This window comes from Nannospalax galili, unplaced genomic scaffold (genome assembly GCF_000622305.1).
Source record: "Nannospalax galili isolate Female #2095 unplaced genomic scaffold, S.galili_v1.0 scaffold381, whole genome shotgun sequence".
Lineage (NCBI taxonomy): Eukaryota > Metazoa > Chordata > Mammalia > Rodentia > Spalacidae > Nannospalax > Nannospalax galili.
This window is the reverse complement of record NW_008347312.1, coordinates 2,853,401-2,868,879: the sequence shown is the minus strand read 5'-3', so window position 1 is coordinate 2,868,879 and position 15,479 is coordinate 2,853,401. Positions and strand designations below refer to the sequence as shown.

The 15,479-nt window shown below is 42.3% G+C and overlaps 1 protein-coding gene across 1 annotated transcript in view; it reads right to left on the bottom strand.

The window, feature by feature from the left end:
* Positions 1-4,878: 4,878 nt before the first annotated feature.
* Pdilt (protein disulfide isomerase like, testis expressed) overlaps positions 4,879-15,479 on the bottom strand; it is a 43,141-nt gene continuing 32,540 nt past the window's right edge. The window contains exons 7-11 of the mRNA XM_008843895.2: positions 13,518-13,715; positions 10,142-10,262; positions 7,817-7,995; positions 6,322-6,411; positions 4,879-5,328 (exon numbers count right to left, since the gene is read on the bottom strand). Of these exons, the coding sequence (XP_008842117.1) occupies positions 5,002-5,328; positions 6,322-6,411; positions 7,817-7,995; positions 10,142-10,262; positions 13,518-13,715 (915 nt within the window). The 3' untranslated portion in view covers positions 4,879-5,001. The remainder of the gene's footprint in view (positions 5,329-6,321; positions 6,412-7,816; positions 7,996-10,141; positions 10,263-13,517; positions 13,716-15,479) is intronic.

Below are 15,479 nucleotides of genomic sequence, written 5' to 3'. Positions count from 1 at the left end.
GGAGATGTGAAGGAGAAGTAAAGGCAAGAGTAATTAGCATTACAAGTTCTAGACAGGGAACTAGAAAAAAGTCAGAACAGGGCAATTTTCAAATGTTCATATATGAGTCCATTGGAGTTTCTTGACAAGGGCTTCCAAAAGCATCCCTCTATTGGGTTCTTCCTCGTTTTTCTTTTGTCTTCCAAGGCTGGACTAGTTGGCTGGGAAGAGTGGCTGGATACTCAGGTGAGGGTCCAATGACCCAGCTTGGCACTCCTTTAAATGAATGAGCACAACCGTCAGCAAGCCCAATTGTGACTATATTTAGCGATCAGGCTCAGCCGAAGTCATGATGGTGGTAGTTATTTCATGCAGAAGGGACTGTTGTGTAGCATCATCTTATTAAAGGGACCTGGAATTTAAAAGGATTTGGTGCTAGGATCCACATACATCGTTTGTTTTTCGGAGTCGGTGTTACTTCATTTAGTAAAACAGTTTCTAGATCCATCCACTTACCTGCAAATTTCATTATTTCATCTTTCTTTACTGCTGAATAGAACTCCATTGTGTAAATATACCACATTTTCGTTATCCACTCATCAGCTGAGGGACACTTAAGTTGCTTCCATCTCTTAGCTATTGTGAAAAGAGCAGCAACAAACATGGTTGTACAAGTGTCTCTACGATAGGATGAGTCCTTTGGGTATATGCCAAGGAGTGGTATAACCGGGTCATATGGTAGGTTCATTTTTAGGTTTTAAAGAGTTTTCCACACTGTTTTCCATAGAAGTTGCATGAGTTTGCAGTCCCACCAGCAGTGAATGAGCATTCCCCTTTCTCCACATCCTCATCGGCATTTGGTATCATTTGTTCTCTTGATCCCAGCCAGTCTGATTGGGGTAAGGTGATACCTTAGGGTGGTTTTAATTTGCATTTCCCTAATTACTAACCATGTTGAACACTTTTTGAGATGTTTCTTAGCCATCTTTATTTCTTCCTTTGCGAACTCTCTGTTTAGATCTTTAGCCCGTCTTTTAATTGGGTCATTTAGTTTCTCAATTCCTTGCTTTTGAGTTCTTTATATATTCTTGATGTTAAACCTCTGTCAGATGTGTCACTGATGAAGATTTTTTCCCATTCTGTGGGTTTCTCTTCACTTTTTTGATTGTTTTTTTGCTGTACAGAAGGTTTTTAGTTTAATGAGGTCCCACTTGTTGATTGGTGACCTTAATTCCTGAGCAACTTCTGTCTGATTTAGAAAACCCTTTCCTACACCTATATCCTGTAAGTTACTGCAATATCTTATTTTTAGGGCAGTGCTCAATAAATATTTTTTAATGAACCTTAATCTCTTGAAACAGTCTTTTCTTAACTTGCCAGCAATGGTAGGAGATTTGATGTTTTTAAAATATTTATGTATTCTTTTTATGTGTATGAGTGTATTGCCTGCATGTATGTGAGTGTACCCATGTCATGCAATGCCACGGAGGTCAGAAGAGGGCTTCAGATTCCCCTGGAACTGGAGTTAAGGACGGTTTGTAGCCACCATGTGGGTGCTAGGAATTGAACTCGGGTCCTCCGCAAGAGCAGGCAGTGCTCTTAACCACTGAGCCATCTCTCCAGCCCATGGAGGAAATTTGATTTTAAAAGCTGTTAACATCTGTTGCTTACTGAGTGTTTCTGTTAAGTTCAGCTGTACTTTTACAATCTTTGTCTTAAACAGTAAAACAGGAGAGAAGGCTGAATTTCAGAGAGGTTGAGTAATTTTCCCAAGATTACGCAGATAACTAATACTAACTTCAAACTAAGCCCCCGTTACTCAGATTTGTCCCTGGGTAGACAGCAGTCCTTGAGCGGGGAAGAACATTCCATGCTTAGCCATAGAAGGGTCTTAGAATGACAAGCAGTTTTAGTTGTTTTCAGGAGAGTAGAGCTAAGTGGATTGAGAGTTTTGAAAACCTGATCAGACAGAAGGAATTCATAGACAGATCTATTGGGAAGGGACAGAAAATGAGTGGCGAGAAGCCCTTCCCAACAGACAGGCATCATACCACCCACCTCTGACGCTCCAGGTGCACCTGTGGGTCTTTCAATGACACCCTTGTACCCTTGTTCGCCATCCCATGGCTTGTCAGGGGCTCTGTTCCATGTGACCTAATCTCAGCTGCCCCCTGAACTCCCCCCTCCTTTAACAGGCAGGCACATGAATGTGAGGTTGAGGCTGGTGAGCCCTGCATGCACCGTGTTCTGAATACTAATACCCATGCCCATTGGGGTATCTGGCTCCACTGAGTTCTAGGGCCCCAGGCTGTTACCTGCTTCACCTGGATATGGACAGGGCAGGTATGGGGAGTGAGAGGAACTGGCTCTGGGGTCTAAGAAAATACAAATACCTTTGCCTTATGTGATGAGTGCAAAATAGAGAGGCCCAGATGGTGTTTAGAGAACACAGTCCTTACAATAAAACACCTCCTTTTCTCTAAATTCCCATTAGTACCTGTATAAAAGTAAATCAGATCAACAGTGTGAGTCTGAAAGGCTGAATAATGACCCCCACATATATCCACATCCTAACCTTGGGAACCCATGAATACTGCTTTACAGAATGAAAGGAGCTGTGCATGTGTCACAACACTGAGGAAATAGAGCTGGAGAGGGGATCCTGGAAAGCTGGATGAGTCACAGTGGTGCGCAGAAGAGGGAAACACGAGAAATGAGATGTGGGGATGAAACACAAGGTCAGAGTGATTCCAGGATAGAAACACAAGCCAAGGATTGCAGGCAGTCCCTGGATCTACCAAAGGCCAGGGACTCTTCCAGAAAGTACCAAACCTAATGACACTTGACTTTAGTCCAGTGCAGGGGTAGGGGGTGGATTTGAGACATGGTCTCACTAAGTAGCCCAGGCTGGCCTTGAATCCATGATCTTCCTGCTTCTGCCTCCTGAGCACTAAAATTACAGGTGTGTAGCACAAAATCCAAATCATGAAATTGGTGTCTGATTTTTGACTCCCCCGGAACTATCTGAGACTAACTTTAAGTTATTTAAAGTCCTTAAGTCTGTGTTAATTTGTCAAAGGAAACTAATGTAGAGTCCAACTTGAATCCGAAGGTATTCTCACTTCTTCCTCTTGGGATGACCATGAAATCCTGTATCTCTCAGAGAAGGGTGCTATCTTACACGGTTTCATTTTGTCTGTGACCATTTATTAAGCATTTACTACATAGTAAGCAGAGTTCACAGCTGGCTTTGTAAAAGCAGGTATGTTTGTTTTCATGGGGCTCTGATAGTGGGGAAGGCAGGCAATACACAACTGCAAATGACACAGCAAGAGACTCAAATATTAGTGATGTGGGGGAGGGGGCTCTTAGAAGTGACATTTCAGCTGAGATTTGAAAGATAATGCATAACTGTGTGTGGATCAAGGGGTAGGTATTCTGAGGGCATGTGTTTAGGTAGAGGGAACCACCTCACAGAATTTATTTTGTTCAAATAATATATTGGAGTGTGAATTAGAGAGAGAATGAGAGGAGAAAAAGATGTCTGCAGGGACAGACCTTTCAAAACTTTGAGGGTGTAGTAAGAAGACTGAGTTTTATTCTAAAAGCATTAAAGATGCCAATTACAGGGTGGAAATTTGGTAACATTTTAAGCATTGGTAGCTATGACATTTTAAAACATAGCAGCAGTTGTAGGAATAGGGGATATTTGGGGGAAATGGAAGGGTGTTTCAAAATAGCAAGTGAGAAATCAATTATGAGACTTCTGCAGTTGAGACATGGTAGGTGACTGTCAGCAGCAATGCATAAAAAGCAGGTGGAAGTAGATGGACTTGCATGAGGGAAACAGGGGGCATCACATGGAAGGAAGTGACCAAAGTCCCATAGAAAGAAGAGAATGGGGTCACATGGAAGAAAGTGGGTGGAGACACATTGAGGGAAAGTGTGTAGAATCATGTGGATTGTTAGCTTTATATTAGTAAATGTAAAGACCACAGGGTATGATCCAGGCATGACTGAATGGGGTACTTACTGACATGTAGAAATTTAGGGACAAGGGACCTGGAGAGATGACTCAAGCAGTTAAGAGCATTGGCTACTCTTCCAGAGGACCCAGGTTCAGTTCCCAGCACACACATGGAGGCTAACAACCATCCATAACTCCAGTTCCAGTGCATCCAATGCCCCTCTTCTAGCCTCTGAGGGCATTGCACATACTGGTATACTTACAGACATGTAGGCAAAACACACACATAAAATAAAAATTTAAAAAGAAATCTACAGACAAAAATTAAAATAAATAAACAAATAAATAAATAAATAAATAAATGTCAGGCGTGGTGGCACACGCCTTTAATCCCAGCACTTGGGAGGCAGAGGCAGGAGGATCTCAGTGAGTTCAAGGCCAGCCTGGTCTACATCGTGAGTTCCGGGATAGCTGAGGCTACAGGGAGACCCTGTCTCAAAAAGACAAAAAGACAACAACAACAACAAAATCTGAAGTTGGATCTTTACTGTGTTAAACTGCAGCATGTGACTGTCAATTCACCTCATTTGCATGGTGTAGCCAAGTTCTGGGGGCCCAACCAGCAGGAGGTGGTACAGCTAGTGGCTAAGTATGAGCATATGAGAGATATAGAGAGATATAGCTCCACAGTTTTTAAATTGTGTGATCCTGATGGGTTACTAACTCTTTATACCTCAGTTTTCTCATCTATAAATAGGAACAATAAACCCAGTCTTAAGTGATGTTCTAGAAGCAGATGAAGGCTCGGCAGGTAGCAAACACTCATTCACTATTTCCATCATGGCCCCCCCTGCAGCCCTGGGTGAATTCTTGTCCAAACGGCTCTCCACATTATCACCAACCAGTAAAAAGAGGTAATGAGCAAAACAGGGTCCAATTGCTCCTGGGCTTTATTGTCCAGCCCCACCCACCCTACAATGATATTAGAATAGTGCTACTCAGAAAATGATGCCAGGACCCAAAACCTGGCTCCTTCTCTCCTGACTTTGGAGACACTAAAGTTCTTCTTTGATTTTTGTTTTTTTCTCTGGACTTAGAGGCCGCTTTGGCTCAGCCTCCTCCTCCTCCTTCTTGGCTGTTTTCTTCTGTCTTTCTGGATCTTCCAACTTGGTCAAATTCTCCAGCTCTAGCAGACCTTGTGCTGGCCCTGGCAGCTTGGTTTTGTTCTCCGGCTCAGGCATCTCTTCCAGAAACCTGTCTTGTTCCGTCTTGTTCTCCAGCTTAGGCGACTCCTGCTCAGGGAACTGCTGCACAAACAGAATCTCCTTTTCCTCAGCTAAGACTTCGTCTTCTATGACTTCAGTTTTGTCAATGGACAATAACTGTTAAAATGTGGAAACAAGAGAGGGAGGGAAAAAGAACAAAGAAATGTATGTGATAATTATGATCGCAATTGCTACAGCTCCTTATCTAGATGAGCCCAGAAAGAATCATCTTTGGCTTGGAGTACCCTCATAGATGGGATGAGATGGTAATGTGTTCAGCTACGGTTTTGCCCTCTGCTAAGGGGATCTTGGAGCAAGCTGCCCCTCTACTCCAAGTGGAGGGGTGTGGCCGTCCTGTCCCTAACTCCAGGACTCTGGCTTAGCTAATGAGATCTTTCTCTAGGACATGTATGGAAGTACTGAGAAGTGTATTCTTTCTAAACTTGAATGAGTTAAGTTTGGGGTTACAGGGTAACATCTGACCCTCTATGGGGAAGTAAATGCTTGAGGAAATAACCAACACAGAAGAAAACACAAATGGGAAGAAAGAAAGCAGGCTTGAGTTACTGGATCCATTTGTGCCAGGTATCCTACTGTTTAAATGGGACAAATATCTATTGTTGCTGAAACAGAAGAGGCGTGCCTTTGATACTATCAACACAAAGAGTCCCACCTGATCCTGATGGCACCTTCCAGAAGATGGCTCTCTGAGGCCATGCTTGGGAAAAATGCCCTCAATAGGTCCCACCCATCCAGGTAGCATTGTCAGACAGCAGAATTCCATCAGGATATCTGATTATCATCTAAGGAAAGTAGACTAAGAGAAGCAGTCTTGGGAGCTATGTGCTACTTCAGATGCTTTGCCTTTTTGTTTCTGAAGTCTGCCATTTCTACTCCCTTGTCATAAATTCCCTTGAAATGACTAGTGAAGTCAACCAAAATGGATAGCCATCCAACCATCCTCAAAACCATCTCCAGAGATCATGAGATCATGGATGCAATTCTTCAAGATATGAGTGGAATTCTTGACATACTTTTTTTCTGGCCCACTGGTTTCTTAATAATTCTGTGTGGGAGAAAATAATCCAGCATATTGCTGTCATTCCTTACCTCATCCTCTTCCTCAATCCTTATCTTGACTTGACTTTCTAGGAAGTCACAAAAACCCTTCATGGTATGCTCTCCCTTATACAATACAGCCTAAAAAGAAAAAAGAGAAGGATAAAGATGGGCACTTCTTGCAAGTTGCTCAGGCACTATGTCAACAAGAAACACAATCCAATTCCTAACTGTCTGGATACACTGAGAAAACGCCCTAACCTCTATGAGCCTCCATTACCCTAGTTCTCAAATAAGGATAATAGAAATTCTTTCACCAGAGGATATGAATGAATGGGTCACAGCATGAACTATAAAGCCATACTTTATAGGTCTAACCTCTGGTGTTTCATTACTTATCACTATGGTCTGTCTGCTTACTGCCTGTCCTCACATGGACTTAATACTAGTGCTTACACTATAGTGTTCATTGTATTCAATGAGCTGATAAATGAAATGTGCTTAAATAGTGTCTGGATTATAGTAAGTACTGCATGCATTTTCTATGATTAGTAGCACTATGATGACAATAATGGTAAGATTATGGTTGTATTTTATAAAGTACCTGGCATGTGGTCAATATGCATTTATCAAATTTCCTGTCCTCTCTCAGTCTTTAGGAGGTTAAGCAGCAACTTTCTGCTCACTGGTTGCTTAAACTTTTTAACACACAACTTAAGATTGGTGACTCAGCCTCAACCTTTCAAGTAGCCACATTTTTGATGACCTCTCCATATACATCTTCTGCACTAGAATGGCATCTCATTCATAGTGCTCTGATCATCTTCCTGCCAACCTCTTTGCTCATGTTATATATCTGACCTGTAGTTCAAGGCCTCTTCTCTAATCTGAATTAAATCCTTATCATTATCCAGAGATCTGAGTCTACATGAAGATTTCAGCCATATCTGTCTTCCAGAATCTGTCCCCCCCCCCCCAGTGCCCATTGCATAGAGAGATGGATTCAAATCATTATGACTTTTCTTCCCACTCTGCCACACTCTCCTCTGGAACAAGGACCTTGGCTCATGCTTCTCTGATATGCCAAAGTCTCAGAGTGAAGGTGTGTTCCAACAGCCCTGGTGATAGTTGGATGAGGACTAGAGTCCCCAGATGTAAGGAGCATAGATTATTTCTGGCACACATTCTTCTTTCATCTGGTAGCACCCCACTCCCACTATCCCTATGAAGAGGTCTCTACCTTATTCCGTATGCTTTGGAGAGAGCTCTGCCTCATTGCTAGAGGAAACTGTCACTCTGACCAATCAAAGCATCAACATTCATTTGGCACTGGGATTGGTCAACAATGAGCAATTGACTCAAGTTGTGAGCAATTATATCAAGTCTTGGGACTTGGGTGGAAGTAGAAAATGCTCTGAACACTTGAGAGCACAGTGGGGACTGGAGCTGAAGGCGAAGTTGGTTCAGAAGAAGGCAGAGCTAGGGAGAAACTGAGTCCCTGGTGATAAATAATATTTTCAGTTGTGTGGGTCCCAAGAGCCCTCACCTCTTGAGAGTTGGTAGGGAAAAGTCTGAAGAATGGGTACTGCTCTGGGTTTGCCAGTTGAATATCATTTGCTGTTATGTCAATCTTGGCAGTGATGACTGTGGAGTGATTTTGATACTTTATGCCCAACTCTTCCAGCACTGGAAATAGTGCCTTACACTTCTCAGACCAAGGTGCATCTGGAAAAAAAAGAGCCTTACTCAACTCACAGTGCCTAGGATTCTGAAAGCTGAAGCCACCTCCCACATACCACCACTGTGTTCTTACTATGAATCTGCTCTGAAAATCATATTCTTCTATTCATATATTCATTTTTCACATCTCAGTACATGATCTTTATTTTTTAAACTAGAATAAAAATTAGCCTAGTGTCATTCCTTCATGACACTAAAATGGAAACTTTTTTTAATGCCTTCTTTTAACATAGTGTTCCATTAAGTTAAATGAATATATTTATGCTAAGTGATTTCCAGTGTTATGCCCAAAAGTGCACTCACATGTGTGTATATGCACGTGTATGTGTGTGTGTGTGTGTATGTATGTTATAGCACAGAGGTTAAGCTACTTGCTCAAGGTCATTTGGGAAATTAAGCAGAGGAAATGGGGTTTGAAGACTTGGACTTGATTGTACCACAAATAATGTGTAACAAAAGATAGCATCATACTACATAATATCTTATTACATAACAAAATAATATACTATGGTAAAACGTAACTTACCTTTCAGTCCCTTGAAGGACAATATGCCTAAGAAGTGAATAGGTATGCCCTAAAATTCTAACAAGTACAAATACCTTTGGGAAGGAGGCACTGGATGTTCTTGTGGAAAGTTGTTTGAGCTTTGAGAGGCCCAAGCTCCTGGCCCTCTGGAGAGAAACCAAAGTTCAGCTCCAAAACAGGGAAAACCAGATCTCACCTATTTGTCCTTCATCTAAAGCTCAGAACTCAGAATTTTTTTGCTCTGTGGGTGGAATGGCCTCAGAGGCTCCAACACCATACTTTTGCAGGATCATCCTTCCATTTACCAACCAAGTGCCCCATGACCAGACCTCCTGCCAGCAGCACCCCAAGTCCCCAGGAGCTTGGTGAGCTCTGGGTAGGAATAGGAGGGGTGTAATGGCTGAAACCCCAGGGTGCAATCCAACAGCGCTGCTTCCAAGAAAATGAGGTTGCTTTTGCCTTTTATTAGAAGCAAATGAATGTTCTCAGAACTCTGTGTGTCAGGTAAGTACAGCAAGGCTGCCCCAGCCACTCCTAAAAGGGAGCAGATTGCAGTGACTCAACTACACAGACCTCAGATGCTTTGTCTATAGACAAGAGTCTGTTTGATCAAGATTGTGAAATCTTGGATATAATCAGTGCGGAGATTGCTTCACTCTTGGCCTTACTACATACGTACTGTGTGACCTGGGATAAGGTAATGACCTTTCTGAGGCTGGGCTCATGTGTCACGAAGAAACCACTGTGCCTTCCTCATTGGCTTGTTGGAACACACCATATGCCACTCCCTAGCTCAGTGTAAGTGCTCACTAAATGGTACCTTCACCTCTTGAAATGGGGGCACTGTCTGAAGTAACTTCAAACTTACCTTCTACAATGTCTGAACAGAGAGTAGGCTCTAGCTTTGGGTCTGTCATATAAACCAGAGACTAGGGGAAAGGCTGTAATCTATAGACAAGAAGTGGAAATAATTTTAATAGGAATAAAAACAATGGTACTCATTTGTGGGGTGCTTGCAATGTGCCAGATACTATGTCAAGTCCTTTATATGAAGCATGTGCACCCCTGCCTCATAGGGGTCATGGGGTAAGCCACATGACGTCCAAGCTGGGGAATTCTGAATACTAGTGCTAGAGCTAGACTGAAAAGGTTTAAATCTCCCTTCCAGCACTTACTGAATGATACTGGAAATAAATTTGTCTCCTTGAGATTCCACTGACTGGTGACATGGAAGGGATAATAGTAACTACTTTTAAGAGGATACTGTGAGTATTAAATGACAAGGTATACAGTGCTCAGCCTGAGTCCTAATATACTGCTGCATCCAATGAAGCCACATCAGCCATCAATTATTATTATTGGAACAAATTGTCACAGACCTAGATTATATATAAAGCATTCTATACTTGCTAAGAATCAATTTGAGGCACAAAGTTGCATGTGGTTGCTGGCATCTTGATCCAGCCTCCCTGGGAGTTAAGACAATCCTTAGCACAGTGCTTTGATGGGGTTTGGAGACAGTATTGCCTAAGAATTCCATTCTGAGGCAACACTTGAAAGCAGTATCGGGCCTTGGTCTCCTATTGTCCCTATGAACATACTTACAGAACATCACAAACACATCCTTTTCCTTATCAAAGACAACCACGTTGAAGTTCTTCCCCACAAGCTTCTTAACTGGCCCTTGGTCCCAGTATTTTGGAATCTCTTCACTGGATTCGTGTTTCTAGGAAACAAATTCAAGTGGCCTAAGAGATTACATACTCTCCAGAAAGGACTATGTAATTGGGGATCACCACCCTAATTACAAAATATCAAAGGCTTTCCCTTGGAAAGACAAACTCTTAGAGGGAATATGAAATGCAGAAACAGGTCATAAGCTCAATGTGAACTCTGGGTTATCCAGGCCAGAAAACCATCCAAGTGCTGAGGATGGAGCTCTGGGATGTGTCTCTTTCAAGTACGTGATTCTTGGGATTTGAGGATGGGAGTGGGACTCGGGTCTTTAGCATCAACTCAATTTTTCTAAGAGTCAAACCAAGGCATTTACTTTCCCACTCCCCCAAGTTCACTGCCATTCTTCCCCTGGCTTTCTTTAGGTCTGATCTTTAGTTGATCCCCCACTGCCAAAAGACTGGCCTTCTTCTATCTCAGGCTTCTATGCTCCTCACACTGCCTGGAAGGTCTCTCCAAGTTTTAGACTCCCTCTTTTATCTAGTTTAACCCAAATTTATTCTTCAAGATGACCTTAAGAGAAAAATTTCCTTGACTCTCCCAAATTAAATGCGTTCTTTGAGATGTTTCCTTATATTGCTTATAGAACTTTATCATCTGTTTATTTCTCTGACATACTACATGGAATGCCATAAGACATTTTTTTCTTTTCTCAACAAGCATTTGTTGCTTGTCCCACAGCAAAACCTTAATAAAGACTTGCAAATGAATTCAACAGTTGCTTTTGTTTACAGAAAGTTTTGGAAATCTTGGTGCATTTTTCTATACAGCCACTGCCTCCTTTAGCCTGTCTCTTGAGCCTATATCCATTCCTTTTAGCCTTTCATTTCCCCTGTGACTACTCTACCCAGGTAGACCATGACTCTCATGTGACTCTCATGTGGAATAGCTAGTATTCTCCTTGTATCACCTCCAAATCCTCTCCATGCCTTCATTTTCTATAAGCAAGGATCTATTTCCACCGTGCAGATCTGGCTTGTCACTGCTCTTAGGATGCCAAACCTTTAATATACATATGAAGCCTTTGCTGTGTGGCTTCTGTCTTGGATCTTGAATATTTTTTAAAAAATACTGCCCTCATCTACCCTCTAGCCTCTGGAAATGATTTAATGCTCTTTCACGGGAGCATAAAGAGGACGGGGTGGGGCTGGACATGGGAGATGAGCAATGATGAAAACAGAGGAGAATCATGAATAAGCAGATCAGACAGATCTCATTGGTCATGTGACAGATGCTCATTTGTGGTCCAGGAGCACAAGAGGACATGCTGGTCTTTAAAAGGTAGATGACACCTTGGATCTAACTGAAGGGAGGAGAGAAGGTGTAGAATTTCTCAGGTCCATTGTAGATGTAGTGACAGAAACTGAGAAGGCCCCAGAAGACCTCGCTTTTCTTAGTTGGTTTAGACTAAAAGTGGGAATGGGGTAGGAGGAAAAATAGATTTAAAGATTGAGCGAATAAACACATTAAGAGAAATTGATATAGATGGGGCTGGAGAGATGTCTCAGTGGTTAAGAGCACTGACTGCTCTTACCAGAGGACCCGGGTTCGATTCCCAGCACCCACATGGCAGCTACGAACCATCCTCAACTCCAGTTCCAGGGGAATCCGAAACCCTCTTCTGACTTCCGCAGCATTGCACGACACGGTTGCACTCACATACATGCAGGCAATACACTCATACACACAAAATAAAAATAATAAAAAAAGAGGGATTGATATAGATATGCTTGGATATTTCTGAGTCTGTGAGAGGTGAGTCCACAAAGCCTGCCAGCCTCACGGTGAAATTGCTTTTTTTTAAAAAAAATTTTTTTTTGTCTTTTTGAGACAGGGTCTCCCTATAGCCACAGCTGGCCTGGATTCACTATGGAGACCAGGCTGGCCTCTGCCTCCCAAGTCCTGGGATTAAAGGCGTGTGCCACCATGCCTGGCTGAAGTTGCTTTTCTTCAACATTACTGTGGAAGCAGCATGGGAGTTAAGAGGGATCAACAGAAGTTGGGGTTTTGCCTGAAGGGTACTTCAGTGTGCAGAGGAGGTGGAAAGTGGAGACGGTGAGGGAATTATCAGAATGACAGACCATGGGATCCAAGCTCATGGAGAATGACACCAGAGATTGAAATGTAACCAGGAGATTGGAGGTCATGGGAGCCGAGAGGCTTTGTAGCAATGTGGTTAGTTGAACTGAGAGGATGAGAAGCCTGAAATTGAACATTTGGAGGAGCTGCCATCTCTAGATTGTGACCAGGCGAGCAGTGGCTGAGAAGGCACGGGCACACAACTCATGGAGAACAGAGATAAGCATGTCTGTTGGTATCTTTGGAAATGATGGCAAAGTGGGGTGGAAGCAAAATCTGCAATCAGGAGCCTGCGTCCTCGGAGAGTAGAAAGATGATCAGAGGACAGTCATAAGGGATGGAAGCAAGTGGTCAGATGTCAAAAGCAGGAGATACAAAGAATCTTGAGTTTTGCAAGGTGGGAAGAGAAACGGTTTGGAAGTATCAGGAAGGTTGCCCGCCTTTCTGCTTGACCTCATGATCATGTGCATCAGAGAACAGCTTCTCCCTGCAGCAGAGTCCCTGTGGGAAGACAGAAGGAAAAAGAAGCACCCAGATAGGATCATCACAGATGATGAGTTAACTGGAGACTATGTATTCCTGTTACTCCAAACACATTATAACAGTTTTGAAGGATTTCCCCATTTACTCTCAAAGGTTTGTAGTTTGGAATATAAAAAAATATGTTCCTCCTACTCATCAGGGATATAAAAAGAGATAAAATAACAGTGGATGATGAAGTGTTCTATGGTTATCTTTCTGAGCCTCTCCTTTCAGCAACAAAGTCTGTCTTTTCACTCTACACAACTGAAGGTCTCTGATGCCTTCGAGGCTAAATCATGATTTCTGTATGTGCTCCAATCTCTTTCTCCTTTACCCTTGGGCCAAGTGGGCCTTTCACATAAGAGGCTACAGGAAGGTAAGAGCCTCCTTCGGAGGGCAAGGCAACTCTTCAGAATGTCTTGCATTGCCATTGGAAATTTACTTTGCAGCTAAAGAACAAACAATAGAATTACAGCCTCAGGATGGGTCATAAGTTGGACTGATTCAAGGTGCGGAAATGAGGAATTGTCTCACTTTGAGCTTTGGGTTGATCTTTGTTTATTCTCTTCCTACAGATGACCACAGCCCAACAAAATTGTAAGGAAGGAATGATTTTAAGGTCAAACTTACCTGAGAACAAACTTACCTTGGCACTTCTGCTTAGGAAGCTGAGCGAAAACTTCTTGAGGCTTTCATAGGTTATATCGTCTGTGGGCATTTTGTACCTGGCATCAGAGCTTAAGTTTAGGATTTGAATAGATGGAACATTGACCTCCGTGATCCGGAAGTACTCGAAGACACGTTTATTTTTGGGTTCATCCGCATTCACAAGGATGAAAAGAATCTGCCAAACAAGCAAAAAACTTTTGCCTCTCTGGACCCTTTACCAAGAGAGAGAAACAGTTGAAAGGCTATGAACTAATGAAATTCAAATAGTAGGGTCTAGGAGCACCTCTGGGCAGGTTCACTCTGGCACCCAGATGTGTGCAATCCACACAACCTCAGGAAGTGAGCAAGTCCTAATAGTTCATCCTTGTTCCATGCCTCAGTTTCCTTTTCTGTAAAATGGTAATTTTAATATACTTGCCTTAAAGGGTTATTGTAAGAATTAAGTAGAACAATGTATGTAAAGGCCTGGTTTGATGAACAGTAGGTGGAAGAATGTTTAATAAATATCAACTCTTGTTATTATTTAAAATTATGCTATCAAGGAAACCTGCAAGTTCATTCACATATTCACACAACAAATATTCAGAGAGTGCCAACTTCATGTTAAACATTTTATTGAACACTGGGGACACAGTGCTGTCCAAAGACAACAAAAATCTCTGCCCTGATGGAACCTGTGTTCTAGTGGAAAAGATAGATAAGAAATAAACAAACAACTGGTGAATTCAGATAATAACAACTGGAGATTATAAAATAGAAGAGGGTGTTGGGGTAGAGTGACAACACAGATAGGGTAAGACAGGGGCACAGTAAAATAATAATATCAAGAGGAGACTCTACGGAGGTGACATTTTAGCTGGGACCTGGGTGAAAAGTAGCAAACAAACTAGTGAACACTATTTAGAGAGTAGAAACTAAACACAAAAGGCTGGCAGCTGGGGCTGGAGAGATGGCTCGGCAGTTAAGAGCACTGACTGTTCTTGCAGAAGACTGAGATTTGAATCCCAGCACCTACATGGTGGCTAACAACCATCTATAACTCCAGTTCCAGGGGATCCTATGCTCTCTTCTGTCCTCTGCGGGCACTGCATGGCATGGGTGCATTTACACACATGCAGGTATACCACTCATACACATAAAATAAAAGTAATTTTTTAAAAGGCTGGCAGCAAAACAAGCATAGAGTTTAGAATGTTCTAGAAAGGAAAGACCAGTGAGACTTCAGCACCATGAAGGAGAGCATCATGGGAAATTAAGTCAGATGCTATAAAAATAAAAGGTGGGAAGGTTAAGTCCAGCGATGAGCTTGGGTTTGGTTTGATCGAAACGAAGACGGTATCAAGCCAGAGAAGGACATGATGGAAGTGTTTAAACCTTCACTCTAGTTGCAAGAAGTGAAAGCAGGTAGATGAGTTAGATGCATCTGCAGACGCCTGCTGTCAGATACCTTCAGGTCATTCCTTCACTCAGAGTTCATCCACAAAAGACAATGTGTCAGTCTTCTGTGTAAGAGAAAGATGGAACAACACAGCAAACTGTTAAAACCTTCTGAATACTTTCAGTAGCTATCAGCTACTTCTCCATATGAGGTGCTGGAGTGTAGTAATCAGCAAGATAGACATGGGATAAGATCTATTGAAACTACATTAGTCTGTTTATCTTTGGCTTGATAATCAGTTTTGAGAAGTTCACTGATTGTGGCAACAAGAATTTAGAACTTTATCTCCCAATCTATCCCCAAATAAATTCCAGGTGCATTAAAGAGTTAAGAAAGAAGCTGGAAAAAGTATAGGTAGTGGCTGGTGAGATGGCTCAGTTAGTAAAAGTGTCGACGAGCCAGACAATCTGAGTTCAATACACACACACACACACACACACACACACACACACACACACACACACATATATAGTTTGAGGATATATAACTGAAAACACAGTG